The 18330-nt window shown below is 41.8% G+C and overlaps 1 protein-coding gene across 1 annotated transcript; it reads left to right on the forward strand.

The window, feature by feature from the left end:
• Positions 1-2487: 2487 nt before the first annotated feature.
• Positions 2488-17092, forward strand: ggctb (gamma-glutamylcyclotransferase b; the record flags this gene model as incomplete). Its single annotated transcript, XM_084442426.1, has 9 exons — positions 2488-2598; positions 2817-2962; positions 3165-3297; positions 4868-5014; positions 7254-7383; positions 11069-11280; positions 11521-11672; positions 15697-15829; positions 16918-17092. 9 exons carry the CDS (start codon positions 2488-2490, stop codon positions 17047-17049), a joined length of 1296 nt encoding a protein of 431 aa, XP_084298552.1. The 3' UTR covers positions 17050-17092.
• Between the last annotated feature and the right edge of the window lie 1238 nt (positions 17093-18330).

Raw genomic sequence — 18330 nt, forward strand, 5'->3', positions numbered from 1 at the left:
AATGGCATTTTAGTCAAAAGACTATGACTAAAACAATCATAATTTGCTGTCAAAATTAACACTGTAATGTAATAGACAATGGAAAATGGGAGCTCCCAAAATATGGTGGATCAGGAACAGGGGGGCAGGATTGGTCCATTGGGTGGACCCTGGTGGTTTACTGGGTAAATGGAGGAACACACCAGGTGGTGCTGGGTGATCCTGGACTGCGTAAGATCTTTGTAGCACCTTGACTACAGATCGGTTAACATGCACCTGAGAAATGACTTGCTTACGACTGAAAAGGCAGAAAAGAGTTCTTCAATACATCAGGCTAAGAGGAAATGCTTGTCTCCCTTTGAGTAGGCTTTAAAGTAGCCTACATTTAAGTCACTTCCTTACTTCCTTACATTTAAGTCAAAGTATGCACATTTGTTGGACTGTGAGAGACTGGACAACATAGGGGACTGTTTAAGCCTCTTGACAGACACTCAGCTGGAGTGAGGGCCTGACAGAGCTAAAACATGCCAGCACCATCCATGGCCCTGGATAGATAATTATAGCTACTGGAGATAGATAGATACTTTATTGACCCCCAGGGGAAACTGTTGATTTGGTTGTTAACAGGTTATGATCATGCAATTATGAATGCCTATTAAATATTATGCAAAACACACCTTTTCATATATAGCATGTTGTAGGGATCCAGAATACATCCCTTTAACTGTGGAACATAACAAGAGAGGGAGAGAAAGGATGATGAGATGAATGATAAAACACACAGTAACAGATACAAATGATACAACAAAAAGGTTATGTAATGTAAGACAGGAAAACAACATTCAACGGTAGCCTATTCCAGATTTATAAGATTTATAATTGTCATCTAAACTAACCCAATCGCCAGTTCAGTCTGAACAGCTGCATCGCCCATATGGACCCAATGTGAGAAAAGTCGGTTCTTTAACTATAATGGATGAATGAATAGGATAAATGTAACATCCAGATGTATAGAGTCAGATCAATAGATGGGTATATGGCCATACGAATCACAATGGAATTGCAATCTTAAGTGCTCGAATTGGCATTTGGAACAGTGTGTGCAGTAATGATCTAGTGATAGCGTGGGTGTCACATATAGACATAACAAGCCTTCGGAGCGTCTACAGTTTAACATTTATCAAGGTTTAGTGAGATTGAGGCTGGGGTGACCCCATATAGAGGTAACCCCTGCCCTAGTGAGTCCAAATGAGCGAAGTTTTAAATCACCCCCGCCCGCCACACTGTAGACTAACGAGGACAAAAGATGACGTTTTTTGGTTTGTTTACCTAATCACTTGTCCTCACGTGTATCGCACATTCCCCTCACACCCCGCGTGATCTTTATATCTGATATAAAGTAGCAATCCTATCAACACCGACATTATTTTCAACTTCCAACATGTTTAATTAATTAAATCGTATTTAAACGTAGTGATAAAGAGGCAATTAGGCTAATGATGCTGCTTCAATGAAAAAAGCTTTTAAGAATTCCCTTTAAACACGGAACAAGCATGTACGTTTAACACAGTACTCTCCTATATCAACCTTATACAAAATAAACAGAAAATATAAATATTATAGATTACATTTAGGCTACATACCAAATTATCATCAGATTCAGTCGGGGGTTGAAGGTGGTCCTTTCGGGGTTTTTTCCACTCGAGAGCACGTGGATTGGGGGCGGGGCTCAGTCTCTGTTTTAATCAGGAAAGGCACGAGTGGGCGTGGCTATCTAAGCGCCTCCGAACTAGGACGCCTGGTTATTAGGCTACAACCCGGAGATACTGTACATGACTCTCACTGCTGCAAATATACCATATATAGTACTGGAATGGATTAGTACTCATCTGCTCTGCAGTCTGGTATGAATAAGTGCTGTCATGACACCAAGTGAAAGGGTAAGCTGTAGCCTACATACATGACACATCCACAGCTGTTCGCACAGCTTCACAGTCTCACGTCGATGTAGGCTATGCAATTTAACTTCATGGTAAATTTCACCTGCACAACTGAGGCAGTGATAGCGTAATAATAAGCGTGAAACACGAAATACGTGGCCGTTTTTAAACCCACGATAAACCTTTCATGGGTTTCATCTGTCCTTCACGGGCAACGTGTTTGTTTTTGAGCCACTAGATGTCTCCCAGGCCCAGCCAGTGGTATAGCGTGCTGGTGGAGGCTCAACTCAACCCAGGCAGAGGACATGCGACTAGATTAGCATGAGAATGCCATGTGAATGAGAGCCTGTATAAAAGGGAGGGTCACTGTGGTTTTTAAAGTATTTGCCACACCGCCATCCATGATCTCACCTTACCTCTCTGCTCCCCGCCTCCAAGCCCTGCTGACCGTGGTCCTGCCTCTGTTCTCCCCCTCCTCCTCTTCCTCCTCCCCTACCCTTGACTCCTTTCACCTTTCCTCATCCTGCTCATCTCCTCCATCCTCCCCTTAGCTGGAGCCTCTGAAAGCATGGAGAATAACTTGACCTTCCTGTACTTCGCCTATGGCAGCAACCTGCTGAAGGAGAGAATCCAGCTGACCAACCCCTCTGCTGTGATGCGCGGAGCAGCCAGGCTCAAGGTACCACCTGGCGTCAGAAGGAACACAGTGTTTTTGTTTCTTGCCAATCGGACTAAATACTTGTCAGGGAATTAGTTGATCCTGTATCTCTTGCTCTCTCTTTGTCTTTCTGTCTCTCTCTCTCTCTCTCTCTCTCCCTTTCTGACACATACAAACACATGTGTGAATGCTTGAGGACTTCCACCTGTCATCTCTTTCTCCCTCACTACTCCTTTCAGGACCACAAGCTGGTTTTTGGGAACTTCAAGGGCCTGGCCAGTGACCGTTGGCATGGGGGTGTGGCGACCATCGAGACCTGCTCAGGGGAAGAGGTGTGGGGGGTGGTGTGGAGGCTGCACATGTCTGACCTGGAGTCTCTAGACAGGTAAGAGCTTGGCCTCTGTAATCTGGTCATTACTGATACTTGGTCATTCTGAGTAGTCATAGACTTAGAAGGAATGACCAAACGATGGAAAGAGTTGATTGCCGAAGTTCCTCTACAGTTGGTTTTATCTGAAAGTGTTTATGGGTGACTCCATACAGCATCTAATCCCTTACATTTGATCTGTTTGTGTGTGTGTGTGTAGTCAGGAGAGCGTGAAATTAGGGGCCTACAGCCCAGTTGAGATGCCTGTTCATGCACAAGGTCAGGAGCTCCACTGTCGTACGTACATCATGAACCGCTGTGTGTACGCTCCGCCATCTCCACAGTACCTCAAGGTAACGTGCCATCTTCTCCCCTCACCTTCTTCTACCTCTCTCATACTCCATCTTACTCTCTCTACGGCTTCTTCTTTGGTTTTGAGTGAACAAGTTTGCGCTGGCAAACATTACAGTCAATCAGGGTATCTATAACTGATGTTCTACAGTACATACCTCAATGACAGAGATACAGCTGAATCTATTAACAGGGGTGAAACAGACTAAATAGCGTTGAAAACCTGCAATAGAAAGCAATGTGCATGTCACACTGACTGCAGATGCAAATTAGCCTAAGGCTAACTCTGGTGCGATGCATCCAATGTTTTTACATCTATGTTTTAATTGCACATGGTCCCTTCCAAATAAAATTGAAAAAAAAAAAAAAAAAATTAAATGTCACCAGTCACTTTTGGATGGCCGCATGGGTGACCTGGCCCTCCTGAATGAGCTTCTGCGGCCCACTGTGCTGGCAGACAGAGCAGTGTTATGGTGCTTTTTCTGGTGGCTGCTCTCGTGCCCAGATTGTTTTGTGTTGCGAGAACAATGGGGGCACGAGTAGCAACTCGGTTATGGGCTTTTTAGGCTATTCTCTTCATGTCCACTTGCCTCCCTGAGGTGCATCTGGAAAAAGCCTCATATTCGGGCTGCCGGCTACAAGAACACAGAAACATTCATTTGGATAGTTTATGTAATGAACACACACGTCAAATCAGTCAGGATGTATCCTATTCCAGTTCACTGAACAGTGGTGACGTATAATATCAGATTGTTTCATGGAACATGTATAGATTTCAATATCTAGCTAGCTACATACATAAAGTAACTAGTTTACTAGAATAGTTGGTAAAAAAAATAAAAATAAATTTGTTCATCTGAAGCTATAAACTGGGACCATCATTCGTGACTAGTGTTGGGCAGAACTGTATCATTCATGGCTAAAGGCACCACAGACCAGGACTTGATTTGGTTTATTCTGATAATAGACAGTGTGATCATTGATGCTATTCTGGAACATGTATCTTCAGCAGTGATGATGCTAGAAAAATATAGAAACAGTCATGTTATGCCACACAGCTTGGTACTGTAGTTGTCTAACTCAGCTAGTCAGCATAGTCAGTATGAAAAAGCAGAGGTATATTGACCATTCCATGGAATGTTCATATTCAAAACAATAATACAGTAACACAGTTTACCATGCAGCTTACTTAGACCAAGAGGTTGGGTTGATTCAAATTGAAAGGGTCTACACAGTGACATAATGAAGTGGCTCTCAAGCCTGTGGAAAAGCAAACTTCTTACACAAGGTTTGCAGTTTACAGTACCACCCAGAGCCAGAACTACATTCACGTTGGTGGAAAGGAGGTATTGAAATTAAGAAAAATAGAATTAAGAAGAACACTCTGTCCGCACATCCCTTTTCAGTGAATAGTTGTAGGTATTTATTTAACCAACTTTTCAGCTCTCAGCCTTCATTGTTTATCTGAGGTAAACAGCGCGACTGTCTGGTAGATAAAGTATGTTTCTATGCCCCAGGCATATACATTTAAACATGAAGTATATACTGTTTGTCTCATTGGTCCTACTGTAGGTCATGGTAATGGGGGCAGAGCAGAATGGGTTGCCGAGGGACTACCAGGAGAAGCTGAAGACCATCGAGACAAATAAGTACGAGGGCCCTCTGCTGGTGATGACTCAACTGGAGAGAGCCCTAAGGAAGCAGCGAAGAGACAGCCAAGCACTGCTCAGAGACACCTAGAGCAACAGTCGCCATAGACACCTCAGCCCTGTAAAAGACAACTGTTCAGAGACCCTCCATGGTCCTTTACGTACATTTAGAAGTCCCTCTGTTTGTAGTTGGCATATAACCATGACACTAATCATGACCCAGCCTTGCATACTTAGAACTGAATGTAAATTAAGAAAATATATATATTATGTACCAATATGGTTGGTGGAGAATAAAATCTACATTGGTGTTTAGTTTTGATGCATACAAGATGACAGAGACAATGAACATAAAGGATTGCTATGCAAAAGGAGGCAGGAGGAACAGCACATTTTATAGGATCCAATAAAATAAATAAAGTGATTAACCTCACTGTTACACTGTGTCCAAGAGAATAATTACTTCATCATTCATTTTTGATTTTTTAAAGCACTTTCCCTATAGCTCGATGCCAATTATTAGCCATTGAGCCTCAGTTTATACATTCATATCTCAATTAGGTTGAAGCACATATATGGGTGGAAGAAATTAGATTTTCAAAGTGGTAAGACCTATTTGTTCAGACCTATTGGGCTGTTTTAAGATTTATTGAACATTGAAAATTGTATAGGGGCCTTGTTCTGTCCCCACTGCTGTGCTCCTTATACACACACACGACTATACAGTCATGACTCCAACACCATCATCAAGTTTGCCAACGACACAGCAGTGATAGGCCTGATCACCAACAATGATGAGAGGGTTCTACCTGGAGGAGGTGAGGCTCCTGAGCCAGTGGTGTCAGGAAAACAACCTCCATCTGAACGTCAGTAAGACAAAGGAGATGGTGGTGAGTTATTTATTTATATCCATATGTAGCATGTACACAATCCATCCAGACTGGTATCTATCGTATCTTACCCCATCTTTATATTGTATAGAAATGGTACTTATAGTGTAATTTGTAACTTGTAAATGTGTAATTTGTATATTGAGTATCGAAGTTGATCTGTATTGAGTATAATATTGGAGCCTGCAGCAACATTTCACTGTAACTGTACACGTGAATCTTAAACAGTTTATAATTCAAATCATCTGGATCATAATGATGATGAATGTAGGATACTATAGCTACAATAGGCCTACAGTAATGAATTCACCACATTGCATTAAAACTCCCATCGCCTGTGAATATTATGTGAATGTTGCCTGTTGATGGGAAATGCCGTTTACCAGAATCGTATAATCTTACTTCTAATCTTTAGGCTAATCCTACATGTATATGCAACACTGCCAACAATGGACCACACTCTGAATGAGGCCTTTGATTTTTGTTTCAGTATCAGCAAACATAATCTCCAGACTCTACAGCAAAACTACAGAGAGCATGGTGCAGTTCCACGCCAGAGATATGCCAAACGTCCACAGGCAAACAGCAAGTCCCTCAGCTATGAGGACCATCAAAGAGTTGCCATTCATTAAAAACTACGCAGAGGACCACTCCATTGTCATGCCTGGACGGTACCCTGGTCACAAAGATTTGAAGGCAAAGTTGCTGCCATCAAATGTCACCAAAGCCTCAGTGTGGCATATCTACAAAGATGCAGTGGGGAAGCTTGGTATGTAAAAGTAATAGATAATAGAGGTGTTAATATTTTTGCACCGGAAAACTACTGATACTGATAATATCTTTCAATACCTTTTTTGCAGGGCACCGTGTTGTTAGCCTGGAGAGCTTCAGGAGGCTGTGGAAGACACTGCTCCCTCACATAACAAGAACCAAACCCAAGACGGATCTGTGCTGTGGTACGGCGGACCATGCACAAGCTTCACCTGAAGCTGGACCTCCACTTCCTGATTGCAGGCCACACCAAGTTTGCCCTCGACTGGTGCTTTGGCTTGATCAAGCAGCGCTTCAGGAAGACCAGAGTGGACTCTTTGACTGACACTGCTGGGACAGCAAGACAGCGCTCCTGTGAAGAGGACGGCACCAGCACCAACTGGCACCAGCATCTGAGTAGCTACTTAAAAAAGCTCCCAAACATTAAGAGTTACCAGCACTTCAGGTAATTATCATTATCATGTATTAGCTATTCCATTTTATGGACATGGTATGGTTGTATTTTATCTGTGGGCAATATTTTAATGCACTATCTCCCTTCTGTTCCATTGCTGCTTTGATGCTGGGATGCCTGGTGTGGTTGAGGCCAGAGAACACTGTGATGCAACACAAGTCAGGTTTCAGCTGCTGTGCAACGCTGATGTCCAGCCTCCCAAAGATGGTCTTCAGGAGCAAGTCCCACCCGGACTGGACATGGCCAGACAGCAGTATCTGTCTGAGAAGATCCGAGAATTCTGTTATGACGAGGCTCAAGACATCACTTGCCCCTTGCCAAAGAGTAGCTCGGAAGAAGCCCCCTGCCAAACAACAGCTCAGAAGAAGAAGAAGAAGACTGTCTGTGTATAGTACTCTGGTTGTACTGTACATAGGCCCTCACTCTCATTATCACAATGGCACACATGCCACCCCCTGGACCAACAAGTGAACACTTGACACCTTGCCTATACAATAGACAACTGACTGCACTACTGTACACTCAAACACTTGAACCAACACTTGAGCAGTTGAGCACCTTGTCTATACAATAGACAACTGACTCTGCACTACTTTATACTCCTGTACAGTATACTTTACATGTTATGTAATTGCACTGCCTGTATCGTGGACACAGTCACAGCCATCCATTATCAGATGGGATAAGTAGATGAGTGTGATACTGATAGAATGCTAGTTTTCCAGGAAATTGCCTTTAAATGTCTAACTGCGTACCTAGGACTGGAATGAGGAACTGATCAGTACTGATATGATACTGTGAGGACAAGCGAAGACAAGAATTCCAATGTATCTGTTCGTTATGCATATTGTTGCTATTGTTTGTACCTTTACAACTTAGGTTTGCATCATGTAACCTATGTAACCTATGTCACAATAAAAAAACTTGAAACTTCATCTTGTATTCATATTCATAGTAGGCTTACCTGTTATAATAGCCAACCCTCCAGCTTGCTTTCAAACTCCAGCCCCAAACCCCAATGAGGCCTATCGTAGTCCGGACGATAGAAATGTCCAATTTGATAATGTTTATTGACATTCATCTTCCCCACTACGGGGGCTCTACAGGTTCGGGCAGAATGGCCTGTAAAAAATTGGGTTGCTGGAGGCTGGAGGCCTGTTGGTAGAATCATGGTTTGTCATTTTGGAACTATTCATAGAATAATACATGGGCATTGTGCATATATAACCATCTAGAAAAGAATTATGAATACTGCCTTTAATCAATGTAATGTATTACTTGTTAGTAAGCTTACTAGCCAACATTGTCATTGAAAAGCCCATCAAACCACCAATGACAGCCACTGACAGATAATGACAGCTAGTCCAGTGGGGGAGTGGTTGGGGGCGGGATTACCCAGCTACTGTTCCCACCCATTAGCTGGCTGTGAGAATAAGTGTGAACAGCTCTGAATCTTTGAAACCCTTTTTCTCTGCTTAGTGAATTCAGGTGTACCAACATTCACAGAAGCATATCTTATGTTATTTATCTATTATCTTATATTTGCGGATTTTGCAACCGTTATGGATTAGTCCCGTGTTCTCCTATAAAGAGATAGCACTCTGGCTGGGAGAGCGTGAGACACTGGAGCATCCAAGGCCTAGGTAGCCTAGCCTGACACTCTGACTGAATTGTGAAAATTCAGCGTCAGGGGCTGGAGCCAGGCAGTGGCGGTTCTAGAAAGTTTTACCTGGGGTGGCAAAAGGGTGGCATGAGGTTCCAGCAGGCAGGCAGAGGTTATCTCCTCCCCAAACACATTTAAACTTCAGAGATTTCAATTTCTGCATTCTCTGGTGACTTTTACGATATGAATCACATAATAAGAATGTAAAATCACCTTATCGAGCACTTAACCCAGTCCTTGCATGCAATAAAAACTTACAACAATTACAGTTTTACAGTTTTTAATAGAAATGATTTTCAGTTCCCATCATTCCCAGGACAGATGTGTTGTTTTCAGCCATTCTTTTGTATTCATCCCATGAAATCATTGCATTCACATGTGTCTTTGACTTAGCATGTACATTAAACCCACTACTATATATAAGTGGCCTTTTTCCAATTGGAATATCAATTTTCACATGCGTAAATACTCTTAGGGGCATTTGAAGAGGCAAAATGTCTGCATACAAAGCAGTATGCTGCATCCTTGGATTGAGAATATTCCAGCCAGGGATACTCTTTATACCACTCACTGTGGAAAGATCTTCTTGCCCCTCCCCATAAGGTTTGTGGAAAGGCGTTCAGATGTGGCTGCATCGGTCCATCAGGTTTATATTTCGAAACTTCTAAAATGAGAGAAAAGAAGCAATTAGGGCAATTCATTTACTACTGTATCAGTACTTACTAAACAATTCAACTGTCCTACTCAAATCCCATTCGCCCACTCACAGCCTAGTGTGAAGCACCTTGCATTAACTTCAACATCAGCCTAAACCATGCACAATTCTGAACATGTAGGCTACAGTAAGAACCAACACCACAGGCTACACTAGCCAATATCCGAGAACATGAAAGCCATGTTGTTATATAGAAATATATTAAAGGTACCCCGAGGAGTTTATTTTTGGTTACGAAACAGTCTCATTTTAATGTAAACTACATTACCCACACTTGTTTATGTGTCCATTTTCGACAAATGTCGTTTCTTCTATGTAGTTTATTTTTAGATTATTATTTTGTGGTCGGGTCATCCAGAACTTCCTTGGAATGACGAAACGATTTACTGCAGTAGCCTACGCCGCCGGTGGCCATCGTTCCATCTTCAAAACACCCGGTAGCTAAGGTTTACGACGCGCGGGGAGGCTCATGGGAAATGTGGTCTTTTTGGGCAGAAAACCCTTCCGCTTCCCGAAACTCCTCGTAGGGCCTTTAACAGTGAACTAATATACTGTACCATGAGGTCCAGCTGGACTTGTAGTATGGATCTGAGTGCCACTGCTCCTGTCGGTCTGTCCATCATTGTCCCTCTCTTCATCACTGTTCTGCTCTCCCCCTCTTTCTGAGTCCCTTTCTTCTCTCTCAATGGCTCTGTCTCGGTCTCTGGTGTTTTGTTCTCTACTATTATTAACCCTTACACCACTGCAGTGATGATCTGTTAATGTAGGGTAATCCTCTCAACAGGCATCCTTTTTATAACAACAGTAGTAGCATTCACCTCAACTTCCATACCAACACCTCCAACAACTACTGTGGTAGCATTTGTATTCCTACCTTCCTTCCTTAGGCTACTAACTTCCGTCCTACCATCCTACCTTCCTTATATTGAAATACATATTCAGAATGACATTGACTGTAAACTAATATTTATACCTTTTTGAGCTATTGAGTTTATTAATACGATGAGTCATGAGATGTTTAATCTATTTTTGAGTGTATTACAAGCAGTCGTTTTTTATATTTATATTGAAATGTATTTAGTAGTATTGGTAGTGCTACGTTATATTTGTAGTTATAATAGTAATAGCAATAGTGTTTATAGTAGTTACAGTATTTACAATAGTTAGTAGTTATAATATTATTGGCAGTAGTTGTTACAACCAGCTTCAGCAACTAGCCCACCTCACATTTTCTCCAGGAAATGTATTTTCTAGTTTTACTAGTGCTAGCTAGCAAACATTGATGTGAAGCTAGATACCCCCGCCTCAGTATGTAGGCCTACACCAAAGAGTTTAGAACATGCCTACATACTACACACCAGTCATGTGGTTGATCACTTACATTTCACATAGTCAAACTTGACAGAACATTTGAATATTTTAAACATAGAGCAACAACAAACAAAGTATAGCTTGCTTACCTGACTGTCACTCTGGACATATCCTGCTGTAGTGAGGATCGCTCCAGTCACCACGTAACAGCCTGTTCTTCCTCAAGCAGCATCCGCCCTCCTGCACGATATAAGCCAATCACATCCGACTGACGGAGCACAATTCTTGAAGTAGGCTAACAGTAAAGGACATTTCAACAGATAGAAGAGTATCAAGCATGTATTACTTATTGTACACGCTCTGTCTTGCTCTGTTCAAGCAACCAATTGCGTCAATAACTGTATCAGTCGGTGCTGATATAGGAAATGATACGGACCACTTTCTTTATTTCGCATATGGCAGTAATCTTTTTAAAGAGAGATTGCAGTTGAATAATCCATCAGCGACGTTCGTCAGCACTGGGCAATTAAAGGTAAGATAATTTGTGCTACAAACTAAAACCATGAAACCATACCATCAACCATGCATTTAATTCAATCACACCACCAAAATGCATTGTCTACATTGAGAAACTCCCTCTGCCATATATACATTCATTTTTAAATGTATAAATCCATTGATCATAGAAATTATTCTTTGATTGTATTGATAGACCTATGTTTGCCAGATATCCTACATGTCAATAAAATGCACCGCATGTTCTCTTTGACAGGATCATGTTGTTAGATTTGGATATTTTAGGAAAGACTTCAACGGCTCCAACGCCTGGCATGGAGGTGTCGCCACCATCGAGGAGAGCAAAGGAGAGGTTGTGTGGGGAGTCGTCTGGAGAATGGACATGGACAACCTCGCCAGTTTGGATAAGTAGGCTATGACAGTCCTCTTTAGTTTGGGCAAGTACTTATAGTCTAGCGACAAGTCCCCAATAAAGGCTTTAGCCTTCGAGATACCCCTACTCGAGTGTACAACAGTGTTTTTTTCATATCCCATATGTCTCCCATTAATGAAATGGATTGTTGTGGACTTTTATTTAGTAGTTTTTGGGCTATCCTTTAGACCTACCCCAATCTCTGAAAAAGAGATAAAATTAGGCCAGTCTGAATAGGGGATTGGTGACAAAAACAGCCCATAACTTGAGAATGGTCAGTCTTATCTTCATCAGATTTGCTGAGGTATGTACTGTACCGCGTGTCTGCCCTATGTCACCAAAGAGTCAGAATGTAATTTACCTTTACAAATACTGCAATATAGTACTGTAAACATACCTTTGGTTTAGGCGGGAAATTGTACTTTTAAGGTGATAGGAAAAGAGGACTCCTTTACTTTTCTCTCATTTATCAGAAAAATAAATTCATGTGAAATATATGGTTGCTGAATTCCATAGGGTGCTATTGAGCAATGGCCAGTGGTTGTATGGAAATATCTAGTATAGTTTTATTGCAAATGAGATTTCTTTAGACATACCCCTTCTCTGAAACAGCCAAATTAGGTCATTCTGAATGGTGGGTAGGTGACATAATAGTCTATACGTTGAGAATGCTCACTCTGATGGTCATCATATTTGAGGAGGGAAAGACCAGGTGGCTGAAGTCCATCATTAAATGTTACGGCTGGAGTGTGGTGTATGTTACGTCCCCCCAAAATGAAAGGCGTCTAGGGGTATGAAAGGGGAGAGTGACACCAAACAGTCAGAATGTGACTAACCCAATAAAAGTTTAACTAAAATCACAAGCCTCTAAAACATTGAGATAAGGCGTAAATAGAATGATACGTTTTATTGAAACGTGTATATTACAACAAAACATTTAAATCAGTATCTCCTACCTAAATTCAGATAGGAGTACCATTGAGCTTGTCTTGACATGACAAAATAATACAATTATTATCCTCCTCTTATTATTATGATACATGTATTTTCTATTGCGCCAAATCTCAAAGTGATTTACGTCATTTCATAGACATTGAAAACTAGAAAACAAACCAAAGAACCAAGAGCATACAAAAACAGGACAGAGAAATAATATGTGTGTGCGTGTGTGTGTGCACACACACTGATGTGCGTCTGTAAGCGATGACTGGATGAAGTAATGTCAAGTATCAGGTTCTTCAGACATGCTTGGGGACACATTTTGAGATTCTGCACAGCAGGTGAAGAACTCCATACAGGAAGGCCAAGAGAGAGGCACTGGCACTTTATACTCTCTCTCCACAGTGTGCATCTTTGCAATACAAATGAATAATGTCTCTCACCTCTGTAGGTGCTGGGGGTTTCTTAAATAGAACTGGTTCAATGGCCCCAGCTCTAACGATCCATCCCTTGCGGATAGGATTCCATAACAGGTGTTTAGGGATGTGACTGGCACCATAACTTTGTATGATACTGTACATTGCTCTTTGTACATGTTGTTCAAATGCATCCTCTCTCTTGCAGAGGCTATGTCTGTTGTTGATGCACTTATGAGCCTCAGTTCATCCAGGTTAGCGCACAAGCACATTATTTTACTTTTTCTTTTTTTCTATAAAGCAGAAGTGCATATTCTCTTGCTACTGGACCTCGCTAATGCCTATGGGTCTGGGGTCCATACCCCACAAGCTGGTCGGAGAGGCTCTGAACTGGCACCATATCCCAGGCTAGTTCAGGGAACTCATTCTGGACTACTGCAACAGCTTCACTCTGAGAGTCTACAGCTTCAGAGTGGCCCACGCTTGAGAAGGGAATCATTACTGGATGTACCATTTCAGTGATCCTATTTGCACTTGAACATGCTGGTGAAGTCTGCTGACGTCAGTGCAGAGGGCATCTCACTATCTCACATCTCACGCCTGGAAGCCAGTCTTTCTCACAGGATTTTATTACCTCCACCCCAGCAACAGCGCAGGGCATGTTTTCGGTGGCGTGAATGCGTTTATCCTTTAGGAGGATTAGGCAAAAACGACTGAACCGATTTTCATGAAACTAGGTGAAAGGGTGTAGCATTGTGCAACTTACACATTTTGGAGCAGATCATAAGTACAGGTCAGGTTCATGGCTGCCCAAACCCGGTGGCCATTCACCTCCATTCATCTTTTGAACCAGGATTACACAAAAACTGCCAGACTGATTTTCATGAAACTTGGTGGAGGGGTGTAGTATTGGCCAACTTACAGCCCCCTAAATTTTGGAGTGGATCCGAATCACCAATTTTTATGAAACGTGGTGGAGAGCTGTATTATGGGCCACCTTATAACCCATTAAATTTTGGAGCAGATCTGAATCACGGGCCGGATCCACGAATGAAAACAAAACTTAGAACAAAGCCAGCTCCCTGTGTGGGGGTGCTAGAGACACAGGGGGTAGACCCTGGAGTGCACCGCATTGCCCCCTGCTGGTTGTTACCCGAGGGAGGTGCCACAGAGCCGGCCAAATACAACCACCCATTCACCTCCAGTCATTTTTACTTCTGCCCCAGCGAATCACGGGGCGGGTCCACAAGCCGCCCAAACACGACCCGGACGGCCATTCACCTCCATTAATTTTTTGGAATAATTTACGCAAAAACTACCAGACTGCTTTTCATGAAACTCGGTGGAGGGGTGTAGCATGGGCCAACTTAGACCCCCTTCAGTTTTGGCGTGCGCAGAGCCATGAAATGCATTCAGCGGCGGAGGTCTGTGCTCTTTGAGCACCCCTGAATGCATTTCGTGCACCCCTCCACCGAGGTTAGATAATGTCCTGTCCAAAGACCCAAAGAGCCTTAGGCTAACTCAGGGCCAGCCAATCAGGTGAGGTATTGAACAGTGAAAACACCTGAACTGCTACAACTGGCTACCACTAGCACGCATTTTTAATGTTTTTATTTATTTATTTATTTTACCTTTGAGTGCAATGAGACCCATTGAGTGCAAGGTCTCATTTCCAATGGTGCCCTGCACAATACATCACAAACATGCTCTCTCTCTCTCTCTCTCTCTCTCTCTCTCTCCCTCTCTCTCTTATATATATATATATATAGTCTATGTTATTCAGTGCAATACTGCATTTCCCCCCCCCAAAATGTGGTATTCTAAATAAAATAATGCAATTTTTTCTTGATGGTTATATTTCTGCCAGTCTGTGCATGGATATATAAACTCAAAAAAATTGCCAAAAAATGTACATTTTTCGAGGGAGCACTCTGCGTTGTACTGAATGACGAGACATCTTATATGTCACTGACCCATATATAAATCACATTCATACATATTACACATTTAAATACATGACAACACTATCCAAAACATAAAGTAGGCTACACAGACCTCGGCGCCATATTCAAATGGGGGCCAAGGTCCCAGAATAAATAAGTGTCCATCACTGATGTCTATATCACATAATTTCACAGCAGTCACATTGGTGATTGGATTAATCATTTAATTTAATAATTTCTGTCTTTATTGGCTACACGTGACACACAGAAACATGTGAATTAGGGGCAAGACAGAGCACACACACACACACACGCAAACATATCTTCAGTGGTCACCATCTTCAGAGTGTATTTAAAGCACTTGCATGTCCAGTTTTAGTGGCTAGGTTTATTCTAACTATATAATATAACCATAACACAATCTGCAACTGTTTTTAAAATCACTTTTAGTAATTGTATTGCTTGTACTTGCAAATTGCTTAGAATTATTGAATGCTTGTTTCTTAATGTTTTGTTTTTGTTTTGTTTTCTCTGTTATTGTGTTATTGTTGCCCTGCGCTCTGCACTTTTATGTGATATACTGTACTCTCGACGTCATTGTAAATGAGAGCTTGCTCTCAATTGACTCTCGAGGTTAAATAAAGATGGAATGAATTCTAACAAGGTAGTCTAGCATTATCACAAAAGGTGGAATAATGGCTGTTTTTTCCTTCATCTCTCAGGCAGGAGGGAGTTGAAGACGGCATGTACAGTCCTATCGAGGTGAGCTTGGACACAGAGGAGGGAGAAACGGTCTGTCGCTCATATCAGATGAACAACTTCACAGCTTTCCTTCCTTCCCCACAATACAAACAGGTATGTTTGTAATTTATCACACGCAGGAGCCTGAGGGACACACAATTTGTTAATGTATAATTTGTATTTTTATGTGTGGACCCCAGGAAGAATAGTTACTACCCTGGTGGCAAAAAATGGGGATCCAATCAAACAAATAAACAAGCCCTACGGGAAATTTTAAGTTTGAAGCCCCCCACCCCCATGCACACACACACACACACACACACACACACACACACACACACACACACACACACACACACAAACACACACACACACACACACACACACACACACACACACACACACACACACACAGCTGTTCTGCCCAGCTGCATGGACAGAGCTGTTGGAGGTGTCCAGTGACCACAAGATTCCATTTGACTGATGAAAAACAACCACAGAGAGGTTATGCAGTCAGGGGAATGATACACTTATACAGTAGAACCTGAGATCCGGACATCTACGATCCGAAAAATCCGGTCAACAGAATGGGTGTCAAAACCTGGAAGTAGCCGTCAAATGTAACTTTTTTCTGTAACACAAAAGTATAGCTGGGTTATTTTAATGCAATTTCAATGCCTTTCCAGTTGTTATAGAGTGTATTTATTGATTTATTCTGAGTGAAAACTAAATAAATATTCTATTTTGTAAATTTGGTCTATTTGGACATCACTTTCAGAGTTAGGAACATTTCAGAGATCTAAACGACCCTCATTCCCAACGGGTTCGGATCTCTGAGGTGCTATTTTAGGTCACCAGTGATAGGCTACAACCTGTTAGACAAGTTATATACTCTAGACTACTGACTGAGCATCCACGTGAGCATTGCTTACAAATAATAAGTGGGTAGACACCAGTCTCTGAACAAGTGGACAATTGTTTATTTCTGATGTAATAAACAATCTTGGATGTGGTAATTGATTGTCACTGGTTGACTTACGTCACAAGGTCATACCCAGAAAGCACAAGTTTATTTGTTTTGGAAGATGGCCATCAGAGGCATGAGAGTTGAGGTAGCTAATATGTGTGCTATGTGTGCAAAGTGAGATAACTGCCAGTTGATCATGGGTCCAGCCTTACACTTTTAGAACGTTGCCTTCCAGGTGATTTGTCTTGGTGCAAAACAGAACGGCCTACCTCTGGAATACATCAAGAAGCTGGAAGCAGTGGAGACCAACGACTACAAAGGGCCGACCATTCTGGATGACATCCTGGGCTTAATATCCCCGCATTGACAAGCCCTGTCGAAATCACCAGACGATGAAAAGGCTAAAGGAAGTGCAATTAGATGAACCATATTATGTCTACTAATGGTTATTTGGATGTCCTGGAAAAAATACAGGTTGTTTATAAAATATATCACCTACTCATATTCTGAACCTTTCAGTGTCCAAAACAAATAAATGGCACGAATGATAAAAATTACTTTCTGACATTGCTGTGTGCTCCTAAGGTTCTTCTACACTCATATCACATGTCACGTAGGCTAGGTTACATTTGTAGGCACTAGGCTATTTCACATTTTCATCCATGCCCTTCTGATGTGTGATGACATAAACGTGCACGCGCAGTTTTCCACGACCCTTCAATGAGGAAGGGTGATACGAGCCTACAGTATATTGCGCGATCCCGGACCAGATTTTACGCCCATCCACTCGAATTTAGTTTCACTTCCTCAAGGAATTAAACCGACTGGTTCATCGGTTCTAACTTTATCACTTCTGACTAGCCCATATCATATTACTTTTTATTTTATCGTTTATTCATTATTTCTCGTGGTGGTACATTAAGGCAGAATATAATATTCCAAAGGAACAGCGTACTTTATAACATCAAACCGTGGGATTAAAGGACGCGACCACAACTATGCGACATAAAGGCGTGAACTAAAGGCAAGTACTACTGTATAGGCCATCCGACAAGACGCTCACAATTGACAGAATGCTTATCGCTTCTTGTTTGTGTAACTCGCTAATCAGGATTGACATAGAGTTTTGTAACAGTCCAGAAAAGTGAGTCAACAACAGAGTATTAGCTTAGGCTTCTTCAAATTGACATAGGCCTGAGTTGGCAGGCTCATTACCTTTCAAGAACATGATTTTTAGCCAGATGAGGCTGTTTGTTTACAAGTGCTTTATCTGTAGGCTTAACCAAACACACTTTCGTTTTTGTGATTAGGCAGTCTTGAGGAGTTATGCTACCCTAGGCTATATCATATGTGATAGTATAGCCTATAATATAATGTAATATAAGGAGAATGGGTAACCTATCAATGGTAACCCATTAGCCTCATCCAATACTGGGAGCCTCGCAGACCCGGGGTATGCTTCGTCATATCATTCCAATATTTCATGACTTTAATCAATTTGTTGATATGACTTCATATCATTGTTTTCTGTTTCTGTTTCAATTAGTGCTTTTTAAAAATAACAATGTATTTGGGTAATTTTGACCCCAGTAAAAGTACCTATGCAGTTTTAGTAGGTGGAAATAAAATGTTTCAAGTATCACACTTT

The sequence above is a fragment of the Borostomias antarcticus genome, assembly GCF_949987555.1.
Source record: "Borostomias antarcticus genome assembly, chromosome: 8".
NCBI classification, from domain to species: domain Eukaryota; kingdom Metazoa; phylum Chordata; class Actinopteri; order Stomiiformes; family Stomiidae; genus Borostomias; species Borostomias antarcticus.